Raw genomic sequence first — 27,638 nt, forward strand, 5'->3', positions numbered from 1 at the left:
ACTCCTATCTATTTATTTTAAACATGTATCTGTTACTTTTACATTTCTCCTAGCTATCTTTTTCTTCTGTTCATCCACATCTACATACATGCAACATATCTACATCAACGGTAGATATGTTCATTAACATTTTTCGCTCATTGATTCATTATAGCTACTATTTACATACATTTTAACTATTTAAACATTGCCTTTACTTATAATTTAACCATTTAAACACTACTATATGTGAATATTATAAACTGACAAGGGGGTTAATGTCTCCATGTACAAATGTAACTCAATCATAAAATTATTAAAGTTTGAGGTGGACATAGAAAGTATAATTATAAGGTTAAGAGGCCTGTTATTGAATTCAAATTTGCTGGAGATGTTTTTAGACATAACTGACACAATATGACAGGTCAAAAAATGTGTCTCTGTCTCCTCAACAGATACAAATTATATATTTATACAAAAACAAGTGTTTCCAGCATCAACAGCAGCCGTCTTACTTTGAAAGTGCCGAGCGGAAACTGACGCGTCACACCGCTAATTAGCCACGGCTAGCTGTTAGCCTCCAGCTCCACTGACAGCCCTGAGAGAAGTGACCGTCAGAGGAGCGTGTCGGAGCGGACTCTGAGCCCCGTTGTCCCCCGGTCCCCTGTGCGGTTGTGTCACACCGGGTCGTCCCACGTCCGGAGGAGGGGGGGTGTTGTGGTGGAGCCACGTGTAACAGGAACTGGAGCCCGACAGCCCGGACTGGAGCCACCGCAGGTCCGTGTTCAGCGTTAGCTTCCCCCCGGTACCTTACCACCGCAGCTAGCCGTCGGTCCTCCGCCCTAAGTCGGGTCGACTTCTCCCGCAGCGTCGCGGTCAGTTTACCGACACTGACAGGTCGGTTGTTTTTTTAATTTCGCGTCACAACTTTTATTATATTTACATCTGTTTACTTTAAGTTACATTCGCAGCAGCTAGCTTCTCGTTAGCCTGCTAGCTACTTAGCTTAACTACGTCGCTTAATGATCCAGGTGATATATTTACATGAATGAACCGGCGGTTTAATGATGACGACACAACATTAATAAGTTAATAAAGTAAATAGTAGTTAAATAAAAAAGTGTTGTTCGCTAAATTAATCTCATTTTGTTGTGTTCAGGAAACACTTAACATCCTGTTAAATTCAAATCGATAACATTTAGCAAACTATTTAAAACATTTAATAATAATTTTCTTTTATATTTCCACCATTTACCAGTTAAATATTTTAATGTGTACTTTTATCTATTCATTTCAACTATTTCTGTTACTATATTTTTCTTCTGTTTATCCAAACCTTTAACAAAACTCCATCAACTGCATTTGAAATCCACTGTCTTTTATAACTGATTATTTACTTATTGCACAAACAGTTTGTTCTGGATGCACCTTTTTGTTTGTTTCTGACTTTGTACATCTGTGTTTTCCTGGAAGTTAAACACTTGCATTGAGTCTAGTTGTTTTCCTTTCATGTAAATTTGTCAAAGTTGAGAGAAACCGGCTTTTCCCTCAAAGTTGAGAGAAACAGGACTTTCCCGGTGGGCTGGTTGTGAAACAGGAACGCAGCACTGCAGGCGTTCACAGTTTGCATTATTTAGTCTTTGCCTTCACTGAGTTTGTAATACTAACATATTCCTTTTTTTAAATCGGTCCTTCCACAGACAATCATGGCCGTTTGGAGGATACTGTGGTGCAGGAACATCATGGCTGCGTCTCTGCTTCTCTGTGTTCTGCTCCACGCCGTGGACGTGCACGCACGACCGGCCAACATGTCGGCCGCTAAAGACAAGTCTCCGTCCAACAAGGACGAGAACGAGATCCTTCCCCCGGACCACCTGAACGGGGTGAAGATGGAGCTGGACGGCCAACTCAACAAGGACTTCCATCAGGAGGTGTTCCTGGGGAAAGACATGGAGGAGTTCGACGAGGACTCCGAGCCAAGGAGGAACCGGAAGAAGCTTATTGAGATTTTCACCAAGTAAGACGTGTTTTTCACTCACTGAATCTCAGTCATGGGTTTACACTGCTCTGGATGCCTGAGCTTGGTCTGCTGGTCACATTCTTCAGGAATCACCAGCATGAAGTCAGGATTTTAAAATGCTCATCCTTTATTCTGTAATTACTTTTCTGTTATTAGAAGTTAGAAGAATTCACAGCGAATAGTAACGACAGTGCTAATGTTCAATAACTGGAGCTGTATTTCACTAATTCACTCTCTTTTTAAATTCGCCCTTGTACAGAGTTGATTTCAACCGGGATAAAAGTGTCAGCGCTAAGGAGATGCAGCGCTGGATCATGGAGAAGACGGAGGAGCACTTCCAGGAGGCCACGAAGGAGAACAAGAACAGTTTCCATGCTGTTGACCCGGACGGAGATGGTAAAAAAACAAGAACATGCACAAAGTCAAACCGACTTATGTCTCAAAAGACTTGTTGATCATTTTCTGTTTTCAAATTGCGAATTCATGCTTTTTCCCGCAGGTCGCGTGACATGGGATGAATACAGAATCAAATTTCTGGCCAGCAAAGGATTCAATGAAAAAGAAATTGCTGAGAAGATAAAGAACAATGAAGACTTGAAACTGGATGAGGAAAGTAAGTATAAAACATTTTGGAATAGGTCTGGGTACGATTTGCAGAAAGAGATTCTCAGAGAACTAAAGCTGGAACTTGTACAAGGAACCCTCCTAACCTGGTGTGTCATTAAAAGTATTACAGTATACATTACTCCAAAGCAGTTACGTGAACCTATTTATTATTTAACATGAAGAACTGGTGCCAACACGTTCTTTGTTTAACGCAGAGACGCCACATCGACGTGAAGAGGTCAACAAATCCAATAGATGAACTGTTTGCACATGTCTTCAGTGTATTAACATTAGATTTAAAATCAAATCAACAGTCGACCAGTGTCAATTAGACAACACCCAATGTAAACACACAAAATCAATACAGTGCGTTTGCAAAGGGGTGAAGGAAGTTCCTCGTGGCTCTGGTTGATGCGACATGTGCTCCTCAGTGTTATTAATAGTAAGTAGGAAGAAGCACACTGACTTAAGAGAAAATGATATCAACAGTTTATTCCTCTAGCATGAAGCTAAACAAGCCGACCAACACACGTGGAGTTTTAATCCAGCTGCTGACAAACAAACTCATCATCACTCATGCACCTCGTATCGCTGGTTTTAAAAGGTGGTGTAGAAAGGGTTAGACACACAAGGCTACAGCTTCACACATCCACAGACCTTAGACTGTAACAGGGAGATATTAAAGTAAACCAAGTCCTATCCCACAGTGTTTTTAACATAATCATAAATGCCTGTAGCTGTTAAATCTGTGAATATGATCTGCAGACAGTTCAAATCTGACTGAAGTCTGTTATTTATATATTTTTTGTAATTTTGCTCACTGCAGCTCAGGAGGTTCTGGAAAGCCTGAAGGATCGCTGGTTCCAGGCCGACAGCCCCCCCGCCGACCAGCTGCTGAACGAGCAGGAGTTCCTGTCCTTCCTCCACCCTGAGCACAGCAGAGGAATGCTCCAGTACATGGTGAAGGAGATCGTTCGGGACCTAGGTACAGTTTACCTCAAATATCTGAATCATGAGCTTTGTTGTTTTTAAACTTGGGGCAGAAGAAATATCTGGCTCTGTCACCGTTAAATGTTCAACTGTCCAGTTGTTGACTTTGTTGGTTTGTCGAGCAGATAGTGTTTTCTGTCAAAACGCTGATTCAGCCATAGTTTCAGCTCTGCGGAGAGTTTTACAGTCTCTCCGCTCAGTATTTTGGTTTTATGACTGATCGCAGCGAGATTGAACTGAAACCGTAAAGTTCTAAAGCCATAAAACCAGAATACTGAGTTAAAAGATGATAAAACTTTCTGCCGAGCGGAATCTGTGGCTTGTTTTGTTCCAAACAAACCTCCTCACATAACATGAAGTCATTTCTAACATTGTACTTTGCTCAGAGAAAGTTCTGTTCTTCACTTCGTGAGGTGATCTGACTTTTGTTTTGTTAGCGTACGTAAATATTACTTCAGCGGCTCTGTTTAACTTATATTCTTAAATAAATATAAAACAGGCGCGGATGATATTAACTGGGTCATGTAAATGTTTCCTCCTTGTCAACAATGGTGCTTTGCTTCACAGACCAGGACGGTGATAAGAAACTGACCCTGTCGGAGTTCATCTCTCTGCCCGTGGGCACCGTGGAGAACCAGCAGGCGCAGGACATCGACGACGACTGGGTTCGAGAGAGGAAGAAGGAGTTCGAGGACGTCATCGATTCAAACCACGATGGAATCGTCACCATGGAGGAACTGGAGGTGAGTGGTTAAAATGGGAAAAGTCTTTCTTGATGGGAAATTTAGATCACAGGTTCCTCTATTGACTAAACCAGCTGATCTACATTTCAAACACGTTTCTACATAATTTGGCATATTAATCAGGGAATTCTTGATTTTCCTGAAACAGGTATGTAGCATGTAAATAGAAACATGTTGGTGTACAAAGGTTTTGCTAATTAATGCACAGTTTGGCTTAAACAGGAGGAAACAATGTTTACACCTCGTCAATATGTGTGTGGAGAAGATGATCCGATTAGATTTTAGTGTTCCGTGCTGTATAGATTAATATACTATTGGTTGTAAAATTATTATTACCTCCACGATTATTATCTATTCTTTCAGCAGGATTGCTCAAAGAGGGTTAGGGTCATTTTGGAGCAGATCAGGTTAAACGGGCAGATCCAGGATTTAGACTAGACCAGAGAACTAGACCTGTGAGGTTCTGTTGTCATGGAGATCTTGATGGAATATGAAGGAGTTTAAATGTGAGATTGTGTTGAACCTTCATCACCACTGACATCCTTCCTCTGGCCGGTCTCCCTGTGTGTTTGTTCAGGAGTACATGGACCCGATGAATGAGCACAACGCTCTGAACGAGGCCAAGCAGATGATCGCCGTCGCAGATGAGAATCAGAATCATAACTTGGAGCTGGACGAGATCCTCAAGTACAGCGAATACTTCACGGGCAGCAAGCTCATGGATTACGCCAGAAATGTTCACGAGGAATTCTGAGGACTCGTTCGTCCTCCGTCTGCTCGGCGAGGCGGGGGCGGCGTCCTACATCTGCTTCAGGGACAGGCCAGTAACAGGGGCAACCTAATGATAGGATGTTGTAGTGTGCAATTGTGTGTTTAACGCCGAGCCTCGACGGCCTCTTTCACTGCTGACTCCAGTTAGTACGCCCTTCACCCTGCACTGTCGGCCACCCAGCAGCGTGGACACGCTCTGCCTGCTGGGTGCCGCACAGCTGCAACTCCAAATCAATTTGTGTTTTAGAGTCAAATGTGTGTATATGAGGGATATTAACCCAGATTAGATTTTCTTCTTCGTGGTGCAGTGGTGAGAGAGTCTGTTCAGTCGGGCGAGTTGTGTGTGTGTGATGCAGGATCTGTTGTTTTTAGCTGGCGTGTCTGTACACAGTGTAAATATTCATGGTCACATACCAATGCAAAAGGTTCGAAGAAGTAAATATAATGCAGCTGAAAGGAACAACCCTGCTAGAGAAACCATATAATTATACAGAGTTTATTTCTCTCACACAGACTTCACACTGTCACTTATTCTGCCATATTCAAGAGGGGGTTGTCAGCAGTGATGCACAATTTCACTGGTTTCCATAAAATCCGTCCTTTTTTCAGATATTAAAAAAAAGACTTTTAGTTGTGTAGAAATATAAACAAAATGCCTCAATAACAAACTTAAATCGGCTTAAATTAATGAAATTTAAGATGTGGAGAATAGATTAATATATAAGAGCCATGTGTCTTTTTCATGGAGGGTGTTATATTCTAAATGAAGACACTTGTACAAAAGTGAAGCCGAAATATCAGGTATACGGTTGCCGCCATCTTGCTGACTAAAATGACAAACTATCATTGAGAATTATTTATCCAACATTTTTAATTTGGTCCGTTTCCGGCGGGGTTTATGACCTATACTGCAGCCAGCCAACAGGGGGCGATCAAAACATTTCAGCTTCACTTTTCAAGAGTGGTCGCGTTCATTTCTTTTTCTTTTCTTTTTTTTTACAATTTGTGGATTTGGACCGAAGGAAGGAAAAGCTTGTGGCACCAATAAGACTCATGTGGTCTCCAAAATGGAAACTGTTGTTTACATGGTTTTGTGTGTGTGTTTGTGTGTCTGTGTGTGTGGGTCAGGTCAGAATGTTTCCTGTGGTAAAGGCCTGTTTTGTTTTTATTGCTACAAACAATCTGATTCATGCCTTTTATGAACGTGTGAGTAAAGTGAAAATCATGTCTTTGTAATTTGGATCAGCCGTATGTTTGAGCAGTGGAAGCTGAACTCTGTCTTTGTGCACTTTGTCAGATTTTAAAGTTTCCTCTCCAACATATTTTCCATTTTGAAGGCTCTGGATTTCTAATTCCACTTGTACCATGTTTCTAAACGCATTGCACAAACAGTGGAATTACATTCCTCCGCTTCCTGTGGACCTGTGGAAGATTTGGATCCGGCCACAGTCTCGTCTTTCCTCGTCCTCGGTCCTGTTCGGATTGTAAAATAAGATTTCAGATAACAGAATGTTAACACAGCTTTATAAAATGTATCGCAAACATACTGGTAAACAATAAATATTTCTTATCAAGTGAAGAGCGGCTGGTTACTTGTGTTCAGGGACTGTTAACTCCGCCCGTTTGTTTGTTTGTTTGTTTGTTTGTTTGTTTGTTTGTTTGTTTGTCTGTTAAACTGGATTATGCAAAGACTTTATGCGTAAACTTGAAGGACATCTTTCACAGTTAATTGACATTTGTTAGAGCACATTATTAATTGGTAATAAAATAATGAAAATACAAAGTCTTCTGTGTTTTGAGCAGATTTTATTGCGTACATACGGGTTAAGGTTCGTCGTGTGTCCTATGTCATGTAGCACTTCACAACACAGCAGGTTTGTAGGAACGATCATCTCATTCTAGTTTAGAAGCAGCAACGTACTGAACATCGATGAATCAGTCGGATTTCATTATTCACAATTCAAATGCAAATACAGTTGTCATCTAAATGGCTTTAACTCTCTCGTGATAAGTATCGATCAGATTTTTATGTGCACGCTTCACTTCACAGACATCACGTCACAAGACAAGAGCGAACCCCCCGATATATTGAACGCGTTTGTCGTACAAATAAAACAGAACAAGACTGATTCTCGTGTGAGCGACACCGAGCGCTGAAGTTTACAGATGTCCCCTGAATGCTACGTCGTGTCAGACACATGCATCCTTCTCAACACGCTGCAGCGTTCAACACGCCAACCACATGAATGTGATGAAGTCAATGGCCAGTACTGAAACAGAAGTAACATGGAACACAGAGACACTTCATGACACCGAACAATACAGAGGTCACCTCCTCGATATTTAAAAATGAAGTACAGATAACACAAATAAACACACACACGGTACATTCATAAAGAAAACGCACAACATATTCATCTAACTCATCACAACGTGCCGACATATTTAGCTTTAAAATAACTAAAGAAATTGGCCTAGATATTTAAGGCGATTGTGTAAATGCGAATGCAACTTTTAAACAATTATTACATGATTAACAATAATAATAATAATAATAATAGAGCAGCATAATAGTCAAGTTCCAGTTTTCGTCAACACTAAAATTACATTTTGTGTTTTACGTGTGCAGAATCAACACAAAGTGCAGTCGAGAAGTTTGATCACATTAATTTGATCACTGTGTGTAAAAGTGGCAACGATCTCCACACGGATTATCTGACGTGGAAATAAACGCTCTCGAAGTTAAATCAAACCTCGTCCTCGCTGTTCAACTTCAAACCGAATGTGCTGAAACTGAATTGAAACACTTCCAGGCGGCGCTGGTAATGTCCCGTGATTCAATGCAACACAAACTCCAAAGTACGAATAGATTAAAAACCCACTGGGATTAAAATAAAACGGAGAAAGGTCTGAAAACAAACACTGGGCTGTAAAGGAAATGAAAAAAGTCCAATCACAGCCGCCTGTGATGAGCTTGTGCTCGTCTCTAGTCTCGGTCTAAATTTGGTTTTCATGCAGAGCGTCTGTCTCCCTCAGTCTTTACAGGTAGGGGTACTGGTTGAGTTTCCGTTGGTAAGCAGCACTGGTGCGTTGGAACGGCTGCTCCCCGAGCGGCGGCAGCGGCTGCTGCTGCTGCGGGAGGTGGTGTTGGTGGTTGGCGTACTGTGCAGGAGCAGAACCTCCCAGGACCAGGCTGCCGCTCTTCTGCAGCAGCGCCAGAGAGGAGAAGGCGCCGCTCGCTCGGCTGTGGCGGGACGAGCCACCTTGCATCTGATCCACAGCCTGGGACACGGAGGCCAGGGCGGCAGACGCCGGGTACGCGTACAGGTTGGGCGTCGAGGTGAAGAGGGCGTTTTCGTGGAGGCGGTAGGATGAGTGGGAGGAGACGGGAGGGGGGTATGTGGGCTGCCGCCTCAGGGAACTACTGCTTCCTGTTTGGTCATTGGATGATGACATCACAGACTGTTGAACCTGTAACAACAGAACGGAGAGAATCTGACTCAGCATCCAGACATGTGGCGTTTAAACAAAACAACATTTATCTACTGAATTTCAAGAATTTAGTTTATTAGATCTAGGATTTGTTCATTTGATCAGAATGGTCACAGATTGATTAACGCTACACAGGCTACAGATCAAAAGCTTTAGATCTTTTCTATTGACATATTCCTTCAAAATAAGAGCATTACATCTAATAAACAGACAACTGTGTGATTGAAGTTGTTGAAAGTTGTTACCTGACTCAGGTTGAGAGGCTGAGTTCTGCTGGAGGCCGACTGCCGTTGACTGCGCTCAGTGTTGGAATCTCCTGGTCGACTGGACTGAAGCGTCGACGCCTTCTTGGACTTTCCAACACTACTTGTAGTTTGATCTACCAGCGGAAAAAAAAAGATTGAACACTGTGAGCACAGAGAAGAGTTTAAATTCCAGCTGATGGAGGTATAAATTGACAGCTGCTCAATCGAACCTGGAGCAGCTGGAGCTTTGTGGGTTGTGCTCTCTCCAGACTGGCTCTTCACAGAGGGCATGATGACGGCCAGGGCCTTGGCGGGCTGTGAGGAGGTCTTGGGGCTGAGGGGGCTGCTGGTGGAGGAGTCAGAGTCGTGGGAGTCGTGCACCGTCACGCAGCTGATCACGTTGGGCCTCTGGCTCGTTCCGGAGCTGCAGGAGAAAAGGGAATTATAGTATCAGCAAATCAAAACCTCTCAACGTTACTCTGGTAATTCTGCTGACAGGAAGAGAGCTCACCACGCCGCGGGGAACTTCCTGTCGTCCTCATCCTCCGAGTCACTGTGGATGGTGATGATGCTGACGGCAGGACTCGGTGTGTCAGAGATGACGATGGGCTGAGACTGGTCCCCGCCTAGAGTGGACGTGTTGTGGACCACAGTGTGGGATGAAGTCACTGAGGACACAGGCCTGCAGGGAGACAGACAAACTGTCACCGCCTCATTCCAAACAAACTCTGGTTGAATATTTCACATGACAGGTTCGGACATCTGAACACAGGGGGGCGCTAGAGGTCAGCGACGACCTGCTCCCTAACAACACGTTCATGATTTCAGAGTGTGATGGTTTGACTGGGTACCTGGCTCTGCTCTCTGCGTGTCGCGCCTTGGACCTCTTGCCCTGTTGGGCTCTCGAGTGAGCGGCCCCTGAGTTGTGGTTCTGGGAGGCAGTGTGACGGCCGACGCCAGAGTCCTGCTGGGCGACGCCATCGAACTGGTTGCCATGACGACCCCTTTGGAAAAGGAAAGAATCATTTTACTAAACCGCATCACTTCTGTATGACTGTCTGGTCCCTTACAAACAGAACCATTACATTTTTATATCAGGACGTTTCAAAGCAACACTTTTTAACCTTAAAAAGTTGGTTCAGTTTCTGTGAATGTGCAGAATGTTTCCTCTTTCATTCCCTCTCTTCACCCTGGACGTCTGATGTGTGTAACTAAGGTGAGTGGGTTCGATCTCCTGTGAGAAGAAGTGACTGAGAGTCACAGCTTCAACTGTCAGAATCAGCTCCAGCAAGTTAAAGACTGAAGCTGAACTGTGGATCAGTTAAAAAGACCCAGAAGTTATTAAACCAGAGTTTGTGTTCAATATTCAGCAGGAAACTTTCTAAAAAGAGTTTGGTGGATTTGATACAGCAGCAGCTCTTCTGGTTCAGGAAGCAGAGGATCATGTGTATTATCCACCCGTGAGTGGAACTACACAGTCAGACCTCCACTCAACACATTGGTAGACTTTGTTTTTGTCTCTATAAACCACTTAATCACTCTGATACAGAGCTAGACAGAGTAACATAGTGTTGTTTTTAAATAAAAAACTTCGACTGAACTCACCTCCAGCCAGACACTTGCTGACTGTCAGACACGGGGGCTTCCATCTGTGAGTCAGGCACCACGGTCTGCCCAGGGTTGTGGATGGCCATGCCAGGCATCTGCTGCCAGGTGGAGGGGATGAGTATCTGCTGCGTGCCTGCCGGCCAGCCCTGCTGCATTAACACACACGGAAATAAAAAGATTGTAATATATATGATACGATAATGACTGCACTGGACAGTTTGTGAGAATGTATCTAAGTGCTGTGTGTCGACCACAGTGGAAAAAGAAGTTGGAATTATTTCCTCAGAGAATGATACTGAAAGAAGAGACATGCAGCCTGAAGACAAACACAAAGGTTTCCACCTCCGTCCTTCACCAAGTCACAGAGAAGGTGTCACATCAGAGATAAACAAGGCCCAAGAGTAATAGAAGATAAGGAGAGGAGGTCGTCAGCAGACATGTTCCTGTGCAGAGAGAACTGTGTTTGCTGCTGCAGGAGATGAAAGAAGCAAAAGAGTCAAGTGGAAAGAAAGAGAACCTGAAAGGAATGAGTTAGTCCAGTCAACGCTGGTCTCATTGCTACGGTGACCAGACCTGGCATTTTTTAATAAAATAAGATTTTCGCAGGAGTTCCTGAAGCTTAAAAAATGTTGTCTGATTAATTATTGGGAAACACTGCTGAGTCCATGAGCTCATTACTGACCATGACCTTTCAAAACAGCAAGTTAGAGTTGATAGTTAGAGGAACACCAGAAGCAACAGAGAAAACCAGGAGGTCTGAGTTGCACATGCGTCTCATGCTTTGCGGCACAACACCGACATAACGAAAAGTCCTCGGAGTAAGAAGGAAGAGCTTTGGAACAAAGTGGCTGTTGTGATTGTGGTGTTTTACCAGCGTGGAGGCTTTCTGATCCAGACAGCTGCAGAGGTTTCCACCCCTACAGCCAACTGGCAGCCGGGACGAGCCTAAACGTGGCATCGCCGCCACTGAGGCGTACAGGCTGCCAAACAGCAGGGGGTCGAAGTAGGCCTGGGAGGAGGGAGTGAGGGGAAGGTGGAGGGAGGGAGCGATAGGACGCCAACACAGACACAGACATGCTTCATGTTCTGATGAGTCCTAAAGAGGACGAAGACTGATGGAGACTCCGCCTCCGATCAAGAGGTTTGAGTTAGTGACAGAACAAAAAATACTGATATTCACAGACCAGGAGGTCGACTCCATTTTGGATCTACCGACCTGTTTTTCATTAAAACTTATAAAACACATTGATTCAGGTTTAACTAATAATGTAAAATGTTTCTGCCAGATGTTAGAATTTAAATCAACTAAATGCTCAAACAAAGCACAAGTATGAAAACAATTTACTTGAGAACAGAGTAACTGTACTTAGTTACATTCCACCACTGCTGATGCTGATCAATTCAACCCTGATGAATTTAATACTGGATTCAGGTTCATTAAAACGTCTGTTCGGAGTCATACTGGTTCCTACCTGTGCCAGCATGCTGGGCTGGATGTGAAGAGACTGGGACGACTGGTTCTGAGGAACCAATGGTACCGAGTTGTCCATCCTCACCGGATAACCAGAGGGCTTATTAGAAGTCTGAAGACCTAGAAGGTGAGACCACGCAGATGAGGTCAAAAATACAACACAAGCACACAAAGAGAAATATAAAATAAAGAATATAAGACATTATGAAACTAGTATAAAGTATAATGTGTATTGCTCTAATTTATGCTGTTGCTGTTTGGTCAAATTATTATAGAACCTCAGATTCTTTTCTTTGCGGCAACAAAATAATAATATTCTCACCCTGGATGGTGGGGGGGCACACGATGAGTGTTTGCTGGAAGGGCTCCGTCTGGGTGCAGAGCTGGGTGGGTCTGGTCTGCAGCGGCACACCCTGCTGGGTGAGGCCGGGGATGTTTATGGTGGCCTGCTGGTAGAGGCCGGGCTGGTAGTTCAGCAGCGGGACGTTGCTGCTGAGGGACAGAGACTGACCTCCTGTCGAGGACATCTGGAAAACACAAGAGTACGTTGGAAAACACTTTTTAACGTTTGAAAAGTCCAGGGGGTTTGGATGAAAGTACAAAAAACCCCTTTCCTGTTTTACATTTGCTGCTCATAAACCTACAGAGTCAGTTTCATAAAGAAACCAAGAGTGACAGATATATTCAGCAAGATGTCTCTGAAAGGTTTGAGATTTCACGTTACATGTTGTGCACAAAAGAGCCGAGAAGACAATTAGATGAACAAAAGTCTGTATTTCCAACTGTTCCTCGCAGAACAGAATGACTCCGACCCAGATCCCAGTTGGTGTTCTCACCTGATTGTGCTGGTTTAACTGGCTACTGAAGGTGACCGTGAGGTTGGTGGCTGCGCTCGGGGTGTTGTTGCTGGCAAACATGTTTTTCCCGTTCTCAAAGGCGCTGCATCTGCGTTTGCATATGTCCATATTTTGGAAGCAGGACTTCACACTGAAAGTAGAGGAAATAAAAGATTTGATTCGTGGGGTCGACGAGACAATAAAACTCAATACTTCTACTGATAAACCATTCAAAAAACCTCCTGTCTTACTGTGAGCTGTGAGGAAAGTGCAGCAGGTGGGTCATGGTGACAAACGGGTGGTTCAGAGTCTTCATGGGCGTGATGCGTTTGTCTGCGTCGAGCGTCAGCATCTTCTTCAGCAGGTCTATGAACTCCCGCCTGTCGGCCTTCTCTGCCAGGATGTCCGTCCCCTCCAGGTTTGTCATGTTCACCTGCCGGGGGACAGGATGTTTGTGTAATATAAACAGTTCTGGCAATAATATTAAAGTCAACTGCAGAAGCTCACCTGACTCCCCCGTCCCTTTGGAGGCATTGACAATAATGTTTTCTTAACTGTTCCTCACCTGCATCATATCATCCAGACAGTTGAAGATGTATTTTCTCGCCTCCTTTGACTTGATCCCCATCTCGGCCTCATGCTCTGCAGGTGTCTGCAGAAAAAAGAACCACAGCACGAGCTCAGTAAATGTCCTGTTAAGGTGCTGCAGCAGAGATGTTGTCACTGATGACCGGCTTCCGCAGAGAGACACCTACTTTGAGTCTCCAGAGGGGGTAGCTGGAGTCGGGGCCTCGGTTGAAAAAGCGGCAGGTCTTGGTCCCTGCACTCAGCAGGTACTCTGCTGGAAGCCCCTGGGTCTGAGAGATGTAACGGATCTGAGAGAGAAACGCAAAAAATACAAAATGTCAGTGGCTGGTGTGAGAGAAACAGTTTGACAGTTACAGTTAAAACCACCGGAGGTTTAAACACTGACAAGAAAAACAAGTGAAAACACGCAGAACTAAAAGAAAGAATTTAAATGAATATCTTCCCTCTGGTGTCTGACACCCTGACGAACCTGCTATGACTCAAATGACTCCACTGCCAGCAGCAGTAATCACCGACTCTCACACCTTGTTCACATTCACAGACGAAGTGCTAAACGCTCTTAAGGGAACAGTTCAACCGAGGCATTAGCTTTGTACTGTGTACTATGTTCTTTATGGACTTGTTCAGGACTTTTCACACAGAGCACTCGTACGTACGTACACAGCAAACAATGCTCATTCATATTTATGCGTTTCCAAACTGCATTGTGGTTCCGTTGCTTTGCTTTACTTTCACTTTGTACAGTAGAAGTTTAGAAAAGCTCAACTTTTCAAGCACTTTTTAAACGATCCTGCCTGACATCAAACATCAAAATGAGGCAGTTGATGAACCTGGTGTATATTCGTCTGGTTGGTGAGTTTATAACAGTTAGCATGGCAGCACCTGGTCGTACTCTGAGGCCCCAGGGTAGAGGGGCCATCCCAAAAACAGCTCGGCAATGACGCATCCCAAAGACCACATGTCGATGGCTTCACAGAAAGGAAGGCCCAGGATGATCTCCGGAGCTCTGCAGGAATGGAAAATAAATCACAGCTGATAGTTTACACGTTGCAGACATGATGAACTGATGGTTCACTGCACAGACTGAAACTCTCACCTGTAGTATCGTGACTGCAGGTAGGTGGAGCAAACCGCTTTGGACACGTGGCTGGCGGAGCCAAAATCAATGACCTTCACCCGGTAGGGCTGCCTCAAAGGATCCACCAGCATGATGTTTTCAGGCTTCAGGTCGGCATGGATCAGCCCCAAGCTCTTCAGCTTCATCAGCGCCGTGGCGACCTGCTGCAGAATAGGCCGGATGCACTTGAGCAGCAGCGGGCTGAACTTGCTGTGCTTCAGGAAGTCGTAAAGGTTCTGCTCCAGCATCTCAAACACAAGGCACGTGTGGTTCTTGTGCTGGAAACACTCGTACGAGCGGACAAAGTTGAACTCGTCAGCGTTCTCTGTGCTCAGCCTGCTGAGGATGCTCACCTGTCAACGGGATTCAGAAGTTGAATCAATGTGTTGTACTATACATGCTGCAGTACACAGCTCCCCCCCCCCCGTGTGTCCACAGGTTTAATTACATTTATCAGTTTAACATCCATCCCTCCATCATCTAAACAGTCGTGTTGATTAAGTCATTCTGAATCAGCTCTTAGCAGTTCCTGTTTGCACCGGCCCCCATGGATGTAGAGACAACTATCACAGGATGATTTACAAACTTAAGGAAAGACAGAAACATGAGGATTCACAGGGAAGTTCTGGGGTTTTGATCTGTGAAACTAAAGGTTGAGAGGTGACAGCAGCTCTCCATCTATCCAACCTGGTGTTTTCATTCATTACAATATCATACTCACTTCTATTTGACCTTGCCGAGCATAAGAGGGATGGTTCTTCAAGATTTTAATGGCCACAATCTCATTTGTGCCCCTCTTCCAGCATTTTGCCACCTGGCCAAAAGTACCGCGTCCCAGGAACTCCAGCACCTCGTAGCTGTTGGACATGGAGCACAGGATCTCATGCTGGACCAGCTGGTAGTCGCCCTCACTGTGGGAGTTGCTGCTCTTCGTGGTAGAAGTGGAATGTGCTATGGATTGAGCTGTGGTGGTGGCCCCTCCACCACCGGTGCGGTTCGAGACCACAGGGGCTGAGAGCTCCTCAAGTATCTGGACGCTGTCGCTGCTGTCCACCTCCTCACTTTTCCGCTTCAGGCTGTACTGCTTGTGGTAGAGGTCACACGGCTGAGAGGAGGACTCTGCGTCCTTGACACGACGGCTGGAGGAGGAGGACGAGGAGGAGGAGGGAGGTCCGCGAAGGCTACCCGTGCTGTCTGCTGCCCGCACCACCGTCTGCTCCCGGGAGCCTGCGGTCGGCGGAGGGACCGGGTTGGGGTTGTACACTGGGTTGAAGTTAGAGCCAGAAGTGGAGGGTGCAGCTCCCTGGGTGGGGCTCTGCTGGTAGAAACCATTGTCTCCCAGCTGGTTGGACACATCCCAGGCAGGGTTCTCCACTTTGAGCCTCTTTGAACGGGAGTAGGCACTGGAGGACACAGAGGGGGAGGAGAACACCTGGACCTGCGATGCCATGTCTGTGGACGACAGTAAAGATACGAAGCAAACATCAGCTGGACGCCTAAACCCCCCCGAGACAAGAGGCTGAAAAAGAGTTTGTCATCTACTCCTGATCTTACAGAAACGATATGAAGCATCTGAACGATATCAAACCCTGTAAATCACATCCACCTCCACCATCATGCTGCTAAATTGTTTGTTGCACATCTGTCATTTGATCCCTGCAGGTTAATTTCATCTAACTGGACTTGACACTGAACTTTGCTTCCCACCTTCCACTGCTGCACGATTTAATTATTGGTTGCACATGTCACTTCCAATTTAAACCTTCATACATTTCATAGATTTCACTGGAGAGTTTGAAAACTTATTCATCTTAATCTGTAATTTTCTACTCAGATTTCTGAATAATGGGAGATATGTACATATGTACATCAATGTAATTAGTGACAGTACCTGTGTTGTAGTAACAGAACCTGTATAGAAGTAACAGTACTTGTGTTGCAGTACCAGTACCTGTATAGTAGTATTAGTAACTGTATAGTAGTAATAGTACTTGTGTAATAGTAACAGTAACTGTGTTCTATAGTAGTATTAGCACCTGTATAGTAGTAAAAGTACCTGTCTAGTAGTAACAGTACCTGTATAGTAGTAACAGTACCTGTGTTGCAGTAACAGTACCTGTATAGTAACAGTACTTGTGTTGCAGTAACAGTACCTGTATAGTAGTAACAGTACCTGTGTTGCAGTAACAGTACCTGTATAGTAGTAACAGTACCTGTGTTGCAGTAACAGTACCTGTATAGTAGTAACAGTACCTGTATAGTAGTAACAGAACCTGTGTAGTAGTAACAGTACTTGTGTTGTAGTAACAGTACCTGTATAGTAGTAACATAACTTGTGTTGCAGTAACAGTACCTGTATAGTAGTAACAGTACCTGTATAGTAGTAACAGTACCTGTGTTGCAGTAACAGTACCTGTATAGTAGTAACAGTACCTGTATAGTAGTAACAGAACCTGTGTAGTAGTAACAGTACTTGTGTTGTAGTAACAGTACCTGTATAGCAGTATTAGTACCTGTTTAGTAGTAACAGTACCTGTAGTATTAGTACCTGTATAGTAGTAGTATTAGTACCTGTAGATGTCCGGACACACCGCTGCAGTTGGGACTTTAAGGCCTCACCATGTTGTCTGAGCTGCAGCTGATCACCTGAGCTGCAACAGGAAGGATGGAGGACCAAGCTAACAGCTAACAGCTAAGAGCTAACAGCTAACAGCTAACAGCTAGCTCCGAGCTTCCAGTCCCATGTGACTGGACTCCGAGGTCACATGATGCAGCGAGAGGGAGAAGAAACTGTCACAAATCATCGTAACGAGCCTGAAGCCTGAAAACTCTCAGCTCCATCTTCTCTCAGCTCCATCTTCTCTCAGCTCCATCTTCCCTCAGCTCCATCTTCCCTCAGCTCCATCTTCTTCTGCTGCTGCCAGCGACGTCCCACTTCCTGTCAACATGACGTCACTGACGGCCACACGTCACAACCTGTCACTGAAACACTCAAACTAAAATTTTAAATCAAAACTCTGACTGACATCTGTTTTCATAAGTTTATAAAGAAAGAAAAACTCCACTGTAAGTTAAAGTAAAAAAATATACTCACATTTCAATGTAAATAAAGTTAGAGTAGTCAGAAAGAAAGGATCTGTACTATTAACATAAATATTACATTTACTTATAAAAGCACAGAGATATTATTTCTGGTGCATTTATATGTAAGTGGTGGAACTCGACCGATTTATTAGTTGGATGATAAAAATCATATGAACGTTTCAAACACATGTTTACTGATATATAAAAACTTATTTCACAATATAAACAATGCAGAAAACACCTGTATTTATGTTTAACATTTCAAGTAAAAATGATTTAGTTTAATAATTTTATTTCTGCATTATAATTCAATCCTAAATCCATATTATCTTACAATAAATACAATTTAAAAAAGGTTCTGGTGCACTAAAAATAATGTATTTAAAGAGATTAAACCATTTGTGACGTTCACTCACTGGTCTCACACTTCACCTCAAGAGGGCGCTGGTGTCTCAGCTTCAAATAAGGAGGCCTGATGTCACAGCTCAGATGTAAACACAGACAATGTTTATTTCATTCCACCTTTAGATCAGTTTCCCTGCTCCTTCAGATATATTAGCATTTGTTTGCTTCTACGGCACATGTACAGTAACACGAGCGCTGTATTTCATAGTGGTACTGCAAAGTACAATTAAACCAAAACATGACACAGACTACACCAGCGTAGTCGATGCAGAATAAGACATTCAAAATACACTGTGACTTCAAGACGTTGGTTTGGTGGTGATAACTAAGGATATGACACTTTATCCATTTAACAAAGCAGAATTCAAGTTTGAGTATTGAAATATAAGGAGAGTAAATGCATGCGTTACAGAGAAATTCATGTATTGTAAAGTATTTGATGGAAGTCCTTCAATGACACTGAGAGAAGAGCAAACAAATGACGATTTAAAGGAAAAAAAGATATAAAAACAAGTGCTTGGGCATTTTATCCAAAGGTAAATCTAACATTGTAAAAAAAAAAAAAAAAGCAATGCTATATTTATATATGTTGATAAGAGGAGATTACCAGCAAATCCTCATAATGCAAAAAAATCCTATCAAAATAAAAGTCTGATCTGAGAACAGCACAGATATGATTCAGCTCATCTAAACACTGAATAATAACGAACCCCAGCATCACGAAACTGTCTTTCACTTTACTGCACTGTAGAAATGACAGAACAGTATTATTTATGTGATCAGGTCTTTCCTCAGGTGGGGGTGGTGGTGGACAGTGATATCTGGAAAGTGGCTGTTGCACGTTTCAAGTATGTCACGTTGCTCCGGACTCTGGGCCCGACTACCTGAAGGAGTGTCGGAAGTGCACACTCCTTCGTTTCAGCTTCTCTGGGTTGTGGGAGGCCATGTGGGAGAACTCTCGGAAGATGTCGAGGTACGTGGCGTCTCCTGCTGAAGGAAAACAACGGAGAATAATGATGAGCATGATGGAAATGATGAAAATGATGAAAATGATAATCCACCACTCAACGCTGACCTTGATACCAAGGCCCACATTCACCAAACTGCTGATCTTCAGACTTTAAAATGCTCTTTAATCTAAGTTCGTTAGGAGCAGATTACATTATGTGAAGCAATATAATCAAGCATATGTGCATTTGAACACTAAATTCTCATTATTGTATAATTTCTCTGACATTCCTCATCTACCAACAGTACAATGTCTTGCCTGAATTTAAGATTTTTCCTGAATTTAAGATTATAATATGCACTTAAACAATAACATACAGGACCAGGGAATAGCAATGTAAGGCATGTTTTAAAGAAAGATGGCAGATTTAGGGTCAGTCTGTAAATCTTCTCTGAGCATAATTTCCTAAAAGGCTGCAAATAAAGATTGTTTTCATTATCAATTCATCCGCAGACAATTTTCTGGATGAATCGATTAAATACTTTTCCGTAAAATATTAGAATATAGTAAAGAAAAAATGTCTGTTGTGATTTAAAAGTCCAAAAGTCATTTAGTTTATCACATGTTCAACATATAAATGCATCAAATCCTCATAAAAAGGATTAATCAATTATCTAAATATTTTTCCTGTTGATCAACTCATCGATTAATTGAGTTTAAAGTTGTTCGACACTTTTCTGGAGAAGTCGCTGGATAAATGTATCTCACACGCAGCGGATCTCACTCTTTACTTTCAGCCTCAGAAGCTTTCTGAATGTTACTTCTAGAAGTGCGATATAAAAACCGGTCCCTGGTCGTGACGGAGAGAAAAGTCTCTCACTCGTACTTTGAATCGTCAAAACATCTTTCATATGAAAGTGGAGAAAACCAAGCAGCAGTGAGGGAGACAGAGGAGCTCTGGGTGAGAACGGCCTGATGAATGGAGGAGCAGAAACAGAGCGAGGCACCATGAAGCTTCACTCTTTCAACTTCCCAGATACTGAGCCTTTACTTTTCCTGTGGCCATGGCAACGGCTGAATCTACAGGCACAACAAAAGCAGCTCGACTCTTTTGTCCCGTGAGAGCTCCCAGACTCGGCTAATTAAAAAGGGGAATGAACATTCCTGGCTTTCCCTCTGCATATGTGAGTGTGTGTGAGAGAGAGTATGTGTGTGTGTGTGTGTGTGTGTGTGTGTGTGTGTGTGAGAGAGAGAGTGTGTGTGTGTGTGTGTGTGTGTGTGTGTGTGTGTGTGTGAGAGAGATCAGTAAGTTCAAACCTTAAACTATGTCACGTTCTTTCCAACATGTTATTTTAAACTCCACTGTATTTAACATTTATAAGAAACAAGAGATGAAACAATTAGTCGATCGATTGATTAATCAACGTAAACTGGAAATATTTTGGTTTTAATCTATTGATTAGACCAAACAAGACATTTCAATTTGTTCTACATGGTTTATAAAACACTTTAATGGAGCTTTAAGCAGATTTTAGGGCACTTTGAGTTTATTTATATAAATAAACGTTTATTTTAAATATTGTCAACAACCACAATCCATCTAGGTGGAAACTTCCTTTTATAATTACCTAATCGGTAAAATATTTAAATTCAATTACTCTGATGACAATTTCATGAGCTGATAAAGCCCCAGAATAAATGCAGTAAATCGGACCTCGAGTTAAAAACATAACAGCTACTTGTGAATGATTTGGACCTTTAAATATACAATTAATATATGCTTTATGTTTAATCATATATAATTAAATACGATTAAAGCTGTAATACCAATGTTATCAATCCTGCAGTATTACAAGGATTTATATTTGCTAAGAAACAATTTCCTTATACATGTTTACGACTATATTCAAGTGTTTTATAAACCAATTATTATTATAACTATAACTATATATTGTTTCTTCAGAGTCAGTTATGACATTCATGCAGATTCAAACATGCTGTTCATATTCTAGTGCACAACATAAATGTTAAAATATTTGAAATACTAGATCTATAATTAGTGCACGAGCAGCACAGGAGGTTAGAAGTTTGTTAATTCTGTTAGATGCAAGACAAAGAGAACTGAAGGAGAAATGAGACAAAGAAGCGAAGGGAGAAGTTAGAGTTTAGTCACATCGTCCATTTATTATCAGAATCATTTCAGACGACACTGGGAGGAGTTATTCGACAAAAAACAAACAAACATAGGTAGCAGTTAGTGTTAATATGCACACACAGTTTATTTAGAGACACACGTCCTCTTACAATAGTCAAAGAAATCGTACAGGTAACAGTCAGAGACAGAAAAAGTACAACGGAGTTAAAAATTGCATGTAAGGAAGCAAGCAGTTAAAGTGTTAATAGTTTTTTAGTTTATATACACAACAGTCGACTTGTTGAAGTACGATACGCTGCAGACACATGGTGCTGTAACAGTTATCATTCAGTGGCTCGATGGAAACGATCGGTCGGTGCTGACATCATTCATTTAGTAAAATGTTTAGTAAAGTACTGCACGGAATAAGAAAATACGGGATGATTAAGAGAGATTGTGTGTTTTCAAAGTGCGTTGAATTTTTCACCGACAAGCAACAAGGGGGGGGGGGAGGAAATGAGTGAGTCGAACTTTCTGTTGCTGCCACGTCCGTTAAAAACATCCGCAAATACAAGTTAGGGACTGGATAGAAATTATTAGCGAGGAAGAAGAAGTCAGACAAGGGGATGTTATGATGTTTTGTTGGTCTGTCACTTATTAGCCACACATTGCCAATATGGGCAATTTAGAAAAATGAGTAGGGAAGATTTTGTTGTTTTTTCTGGGTCAAGCAAAAGTTCACTTTTACATTTGAAAAGGGCTTTGCTCTTTTAAAGTAAAATGTAAAAAGACCACCCTCCCTCCTCAATTAAAATAGTTTGTATACAGTCCCTTAAATGTACGAAATAGAAAAGGGTCAAACTATTTTCTTTGTTTCTCTGAAAAACTGTCTCCGGTCTTTGGTTTGAACTGAACCCCAAACAGTCGATAGAATCTGTACAAGACGATCTTTGGGGAAAAATAATTCATCAGAATGTTTCTTTTGCCTCCGAGAACGTGCGAGCAACGACTTGGCTCTTTCATCGTGCACTTTCTGGATCATTCTGTCAAATAAAAACCAGGCGTCAGACCTGACATCATTTCAGAGCATAACAGGGGTCATTAGATTCAGATTCAGTTTCAGGAAGCGGCCAAACCACCACGTTCACTGTCATCAAGCGTTTTGGCACAAACACGAAACCAGCCGATGTGAGGTGTTTGTCTCGAATGTCACTTCATGCACTGTTGTCATGATTTAGTAAGATATATATATATATATATATATATTTAGAATACTGATATTAACATTATTTGACAATACTAAATATCAATTATCAACATACACTGGTACAGAAGTAAACAGGGCTTCAGAGGACCTGAGCAACAGCCACCCATGCACTAAAAACAAAGAACAAATTCAATATAGGCCAAATCATGACACATTAGATTACCATAAGCAAACGTTTGAAATTACAAATACTGTATATACAGTAATACACAATATCAAAAATGTCCATCTTCCTCTGCAGGTTGTCCTGCAGAATTACTCTGAGTGGTTATATACACTGACACTGTGGAGGAATGTCTCTCTCTCTCTCATCATGAGAATATAATACTGTGTGTGAGTGCTCGGCAAAGTAAAATCTAACAAAATAGATCCAGCTTAAAAAAATACCCTCTGCATTGTTGTCCAACGTAATACAAAAAATACAGATTGCTGACGTAAGCATTGCACTATTGCTCTGGGAATTCTGTCATAAATTAAAAAAACAGAAGCAGTAAAAGATAAAAAATTAATTGAACGACAGCAAAAAGAAGATTTAAATCACTGTAGGTAAGAAAAAGTGCATAATCTCGCTTTTAATTCAAAATAAAAGCTTCACTTGATCAAACTCTCCATCGAAACAGAGTAAATGACTCGAGGATCATTTACTCTCAGTCACAGTTATCGCAGCGTCACAGTTTCCCCTTTCACGGCCGATCCAACGAAAAATAAAGAGCTCTACCGCCACCGAGCACACGTGCACGAACCACAGGTCCTACGATAGTTAGAGAAAGTTTGGCTGCATCACCCTGTGCTTATCGATTGTGTCTTTTATCCCGTAGTCGTGTGTGCTACAGATACGGAGCTGCAAAGTGGGAGGCCCGATCCCAGAAGAGTTGTTGTTGACCCATAATTTAAAAGTAAACGTATTTAACCTGTTCACTTTGTGCTCTGCGATTTAATGTTTCTTGACGAAATGCTTCTTGGGAGTCGTAGTTAACTTTTACCCCAAAAGTTTGTATGTATTTATCCAACGACTAGATCACTATGAAAATGAAACTATTCACAGCAGCATGCAGAGAAAATGATCCGGTGGTTTTTATTAAAAGTTGAAGTCTGTGTATATAAAGGTTTCGGGGGTAGAAAGTTGACTACGACTCCCAAGATGCATTTCTGAGCTGGATTCACCCATAATTCATCTAGATTTTAAAAGTACTTGCTTCTTGACGAAATGCACCTTGGGAGTCGTAGTTAATTTTTGCCCCAAAGTCTTTACGAACCCAGACTTCGACTTTTCATCACACAACCAGACAATTTTTCTCATGAATGCAAATCGAACTATTTAGTCCCTATTTTCACACGAGCCACAGAAGAGTCACATTAATTTGACTATGAGAAAAAATGACTTCCAGAACCAAGGACAACCAAAATCTCTCGTCCCACTTTGCACGACAACAAAAACACAACGAAATGAAACCTAGAACTGAAGGAACCCTCGAGCTGTTGCAGGTCTTTGGTTCAGAGCACCCTGTTCCCTCTCAAGCTAAAAATAAAAAGGTTGGTCCTGAATACCCTGCTGATGACTTGGTGCTTGACACTAGTGCTGCTGGATATTCTATTTAAAAAGAAGCGTCTGACTCTTTCCTGGCAGTGAACGGACTCACTGGTCCTCACAACAACACCGATTCTCTTGTGGCAAAGTCAGTCGCTCCAATCTGACATCATTTGAAAGTTAACGCTGAGTTCTGGTGTGATCCTGAGAAGGGGAGCTGACTGCTGGTGGTGGACGAGAGGCGGTGCTGGGGAGAGGAACTCTACAGATATTCTGGATATGTCTGATGTTGAGATGTTAGACGTTAATGTGGTGGTGGAACGTTCCTCTCAGGGACGACATGCAGAGTGTGAAATACAGGATCTCTCTCTCTCTCTCAGTCAGTCGAATGTCTCCCTGCACCCTCTGCACTGGGATTTAACCCGTGGCTGATTCTAGCACTCGGCTATAGTGAGACAGATAAACTCCTGAATGCATCTCTTATACTGCTGCTCAGTGGGGCTGCTGACTGGGTATTGACCTGGCTGTCCGAAGGGTCCCTCCGACTCCCGCATCTCCTCGTTCATCCTGGCCAGACGCAGCCTGAGGGACCGAAGACCAAGAGGAGCAGGGTGTTAGAAACTCATCGAAGCAGGAGGACAGTGAAACAACTTAGATTAAATTCACTTACAGTGTGACTATGTCTGCGTTGGCCTGCTGCACTGCTATACTCAGAGGGTCCTGGCCGTCCTCGTCCCCGTCGTTCTGGGTGGCCCCTCTTTTGAGGAATAGACACACCTGCCTGGAAACACAAAGAAAACTGAAATCAATCACACGTCATCGATCAGATCGCTCCAAACAAACCAACAAACAAAAAGGACAGGGAGGAAACACAACCTCCTTTGCAGACGTAATAAAACAACACAAAAAATAAAACACAACAGATTTTCCGCCTCAGGACTCACCCCGTGTGTCCCAGATACGTGGCGTGATGCAGCGGGCACCTCCCCCTGGCGTCTCTTTGGTTGACGTCGGCAGCGTTCTGGAGCAGGAACTCGCAGGCGATCAACGAGCCCTGGAGTAAAGTGAGAGCAGCTCAGCACGGCGACACTAATGTTGGTATTGATTTTGGGACTAAAAGGGTAATTTAAGTGGATATTTGCACATTTACTGCAGCTGACTTATGGAGTTTTTCAGTCAGTCGGTCTTATACTATGCCCCTTTAAGTACGAGCACCCGGCGCCACTCACCCCGATCACTGCCTGTATGAGGGGCGTCTTCCCTTCATCCTCGTCGTTGACCGAATTGACGTCGGCCCCGTGAGCCAGCGCTTCGGCCATGACGGGCAGGTTGCGGGCCTTCGAGGCTTTGTACAGCAGCGCTCCGGGGTGAAGGTCCCGTATGTCCTCCGGGTCGGACGTCTCCCGCTCAGCCTCCAGCTCCGGTTCGCCGCTCGAGTCCTCGGACACCTCACACTCTGAGGAAAATAGAGAAATGCATGTCAGTCTTTACAAACTCATTTGCAGAGTTAAACTACCAAAGTGACCGTCTGTTAAACGTTCCTCTGCTGGACTCACCCTCCTCTGTGACGCTGTCCACCACCGAGCCAAACACCAGGATGTCTGTGCTGCCGTCTGTGCTGCCTCCCAACCCGCTGTCACTGCTCAGGCCTGCCGGACCAGGAGACGCCACAACATGGACACATTAGTTACCGCTGTTTCTTTCAGCCTGACCGGTTTTGTTTTAAAGCAACACACACTTCTACTGCACATTCAGGCGTCTTATCCGCGCCGTCTGGCTGTTACACTAAATGTGTGGGTTTCATGCAGCGGCCTGTGAAGGTCGAACTTATTGGCAGACTAAATAGTGAGGTGCTTACTTCGAGGCCCGGATCCCGTGTCAAAGTAGGAGAAGAGCGTGTCGAGCTCGTCGGGACAAAACAGGGAGTCTCGTCTGAACTTAGCAGCAGCTGAGAGACAAAGGTGAAAGTGATGAGTGAGCGTAACAGTAATAAATGAGAGGGGGTGAAACATTGAACCACAGAGCTGAGTTAAAGTACCCGAGGAGAGGGTCGAAGGGGAGGTGCTTCCCGGCTCTTGTCGGTATCTCCGCCGTGTTTTGGGGACGGTGGTGGCGCTGTTGTGTCGCCGGCACTTCTTCACACTCCACCGCCGCTCGGGCTTCCGCTCGCCGTTGATGAGAATCTCTGTGCAGCCCATTTTCTTCAGGAACTTCTTCTCGACGTACTTCGCTTTAATCCAAGCTTCTTTTTCCTGCCTGTGAAGAAGCACAGCGTCGGAAAGGAACAGATTTTAATAATGAGTCAGATTCTGTTCGGATAATTGAGGTGTATTTAATTTGTTGATTCCTACCTTGAACTGGACGGTGATGGTTTCTTCAGACCTTGTTCTTGGTACGAGCCTTCATAGATGTGGTTGATGACGCTGTTTCCAAGCTCACACATCAACTACAAGGATGACACGAGCAACGTTTTGAGGGAACGACTTGAGGGAACAATTAGAAATGTCTGTGCTATGCTAAGCTATCTGACTGCAGGCTGTAGATTCATATCTAATGTACAGATACATGAGAGGTATCGATCTTCTCATATTTCTCTCGTCAAGACAAGAAGTAGTTCTCAAAATGTCAAAATATTCCTTTAATGGATTAGCAACTGCTTAATGCCTCAATGCTAATAATACTAATAACACAAATACTACCACTACTACTACTACTAATAATAATAATACTAATAATAAAGATGATGATAACTGTTTCATTCTTATGCAAACTGTACCTTCAATAATTCTGGTTCCCACGAGTCCAGTGTGAGTGAGCGGACCTTCGAACAGTGAACCCCGAGACTCCTGCAACAGAAAACAAACTTCAAGTTAAAAATATTCTGTTTATGTTCTGTGGTCGCACAAAAAGGCAAAAGTGGAAGAATGTGACTTTGTTGTGACTTTGAAGCAGCAGACGGCAGCGGTGGTTTATATTCTGCTAACGAGAGAAGAGGAAACTGTACAAGAGGTTTCGTCACACTGTGGTTGTGGATGGAAGATTGAACAGGTCAACCAGGTCTGAGAGGTCAGAGGTCACCGGGTACTGGTGCCTCAGTATCAAATACAAAAGATGAACACCAGCGACAAAAAATGACCAGAAAGACACAAAACAATCACAAACAGACAGAAAACAACCACAAAGAAACAAAATGACAATAGAGAAAAACTAAAACTATCCCAAAGAGAAACAAAACGGCCACAGAAAGACACGGAATGACCACAAAGAGACGAAAAACAACTATGAAAGACACAAAACGACCACAAAAAGACCAAACAATACTGCAAGGAGACACAGAACAGCCACAGAGAGACACAACATGACCAGAAACACACAACAAAGACTACGGAGAGACACAAAAACTATGCAATCAGAAATAAAATGACCAGAAAAAATGACTACTTACTAAAAACAGACACACAACACCCACAAAGAGACATAAAACAACTACAGAAGACCACAGACACACAAAACAAACAATGAGATAGAAAATGACGATAAAGATTTGTTGTGTCTTGTTTACATATTTCAGGAGTGGGGGGTCTTTTGACTTGTCTCTGCCCTGGGCCCCATTTTCTCACAACCCGCCCATGACTGTGACGTTGGACCTGGTTTTGAAAAGCTGCAGGAACCCACAGAGTTTTTATCCTGAGAGAAACGAGAGGAGCCGCTGCCAATGTCATGCAAATCACCGAGTTCCCCCGATGACGCTGTCTGGTCTCCTGGCAACAGTGGCACAGTCGAATGAAAAAAACTGATAGTGTTG

General features: G+C 43.1%; 3 protein-coding genes across 10 annotated transcripts in view; 1 reads left to right on the plus strand and 2 right to left on the minus strand.

Moving 5' to 3' along the window:
* Nucleotides 1–522: 522 nt before the first annotated feature.
* On the plus strand, nucleotides 523–6,688 carry sdf4 (stromal cell derived factor 4). 2 transcript variants are annotated; one of them, XM_035158996.2, is made up of 7 exons: nucleotides 523–876; nucleotides 1,680–1,996; nucleotides 2,259–2,395; nucleotides 2,499–2,612; nucleotides 3,432–3,590; nucleotides 4,163–4,338; nucleotides 4,916–6,688. In XM_035158996.2, the coding sequence occupies exons 2-7, from the start codon at nucleotides 1,686–1,688 to the stop codon at nucleotides 5,090–5,092; spliced, it is 1,074 nt and encodes a 357-aa protein (XP_035014887.1). In that variant the 5' UTR covers nucleotides 523–876; nucleotides 1,680–1,685; the 3' UTR covers nucleotides 5,093–6,688. The 2 variants fall into 2 exon arrangements, with proteins under 2 accessions (XP_035014887.1, XP_035014888.1); XM_035158997.2 differs by having other exon boundaries at nucleotides 523–756.
* Nucleotides 6,689–6,895: 207 nt separating this feature from the next.
* Nucleotides 6,896–17,408, minus strand: hipk1a (homeodomain interacting protein kinase 1a). 4 transcript variants are annotated; one of them, XM_035158992.2, is made up of 17 exons: nucleotides 17,038–17,408; nucleotides 15,188–15,918; nucleotides 14,446–14,819; nucleotides 14,232–14,355; nucleotides 13,517–13,636; nucleotides 13,327–13,413; nucleotides 13,013–13,194; nucleotides 12,762–12,912; nucleotides 12,248–12,452; nucleotides 11,927–12,045; nucleotides 11,326–11,463; nucleotides 10,452–10,603; nucleotides 9,698–9,850; nucleotides 9,358–9,528; nucleotides 9,077–9,270; nucleotides 8,847–8,980; nucleotides 6,896–8,580 (listed from the first exon to the last, which is right to left on the minus strand). In XM_035158992.2, exons 2-17 carry the CDS (start codon nucleotides 15,914–15,916, stop codon nucleotides 8,149–8,151), a joined length of 3,465 nt encoding a protein of 1,154 aa, XP_035014883.2. In that variant the 5' UTR covers nucleotides 15,917–15,918; nucleotides 17,038–17,408; the 3' UTR covers nucleotides 6,896–8,148. The 4 variants fall into 4 exon arrangements, with proteins under 4 accessions (XP_035014883.2, XP_035014884.2, XP_035014886.2 ...); XM_035158993.2 differs by having other exon boundaries at nucleotides 17,015–17,408; XM_035158995.2 differs by lacking the exon at nucleotides 11,326–11,463 and having other exon boundaries at nucleotides 10,452–10,600; nucleotides 17,038–17,407.
* A 627-nt stretch (nucleotides 17,409–18,035) lies between these two features.
* Nucleotides 18,036–27,638, minus strand: part of acap3a (ArfGAP with coiled-coil, ankyrin repeat and PH domains 3a) — a 59,343-nt gene continuing 49,740 nt past the window's right edge. Inside the window, exons 16-25 of one of the 4 annotated variants that reach the window (XM_035158724.2) lie at nucleotides 26,610–26,679; nucleotides 26,185–26,279; nucleotides 25,872–26,089; nucleotides 25,692–25,781; nucleotides 25,390–25,482; nucleotides 25,063–25,289; nucleotides 24,778–24,887; nucleotides 24,504–24,614; nucleotides 24,354–24,415; nucleotides 18,036–18,942 (exon numbers count right to left, since the gene is read on the minus strand). In XM_035158724.2, coding sequence (XP_035014615.1) covers nucleotides 18,836–18,942; nucleotides 24,354–24,415; nucleotides 24,504–24,614; nucleotides 24,778–24,887; nucleotides 25,063–25,289; nucleotides 25,390–25,482; nucleotides 25,692–25,781; nucleotides 25,872–26,089; nucleotides 26,185–26,279; nucleotides 26,610–26,679 — 1,183 coding nt within the window. In that variant the 3' untranslated portion in view covers nucleotides 18,036–18,835. Of the gene's footprint in view, nucleotides 18,946–24,353; nucleotides 24,416–24,503; nucleotides 24,615–24,777; nucleotides 24,888–25,062; nucleotides 25,290–25,389; nucleotides 25,492–25,691; nucleotides 25,782–25,871; nucleotides 26,090–26,184; nucleotides 26,280–26,609; nucleotides 26,680–27,638 lie in introns of all 4 variants that reach the window. The other 3 variants (XM_035158723.2, XM_035158722.2, XM_035158721.2) reach the window with 3 other exon arrangements.

This window comes from Hippoglossus stenolepis, chromosome 6, assembly GCF_022539355.2.
Source record: "Hippoglossus stenolepis isolate QCI-W04-F060 chromosome 6, HSTE1.2, whole genome shotgun sequence".
In the NCBI taxonomy this organism is placed as follows: Eukaryota; Metazoa; Chordata; class Actinopteri; order Pleuronectiformes; family Pleuronectidae; genus Hippoglossus; species Hippoglossus stenolepis.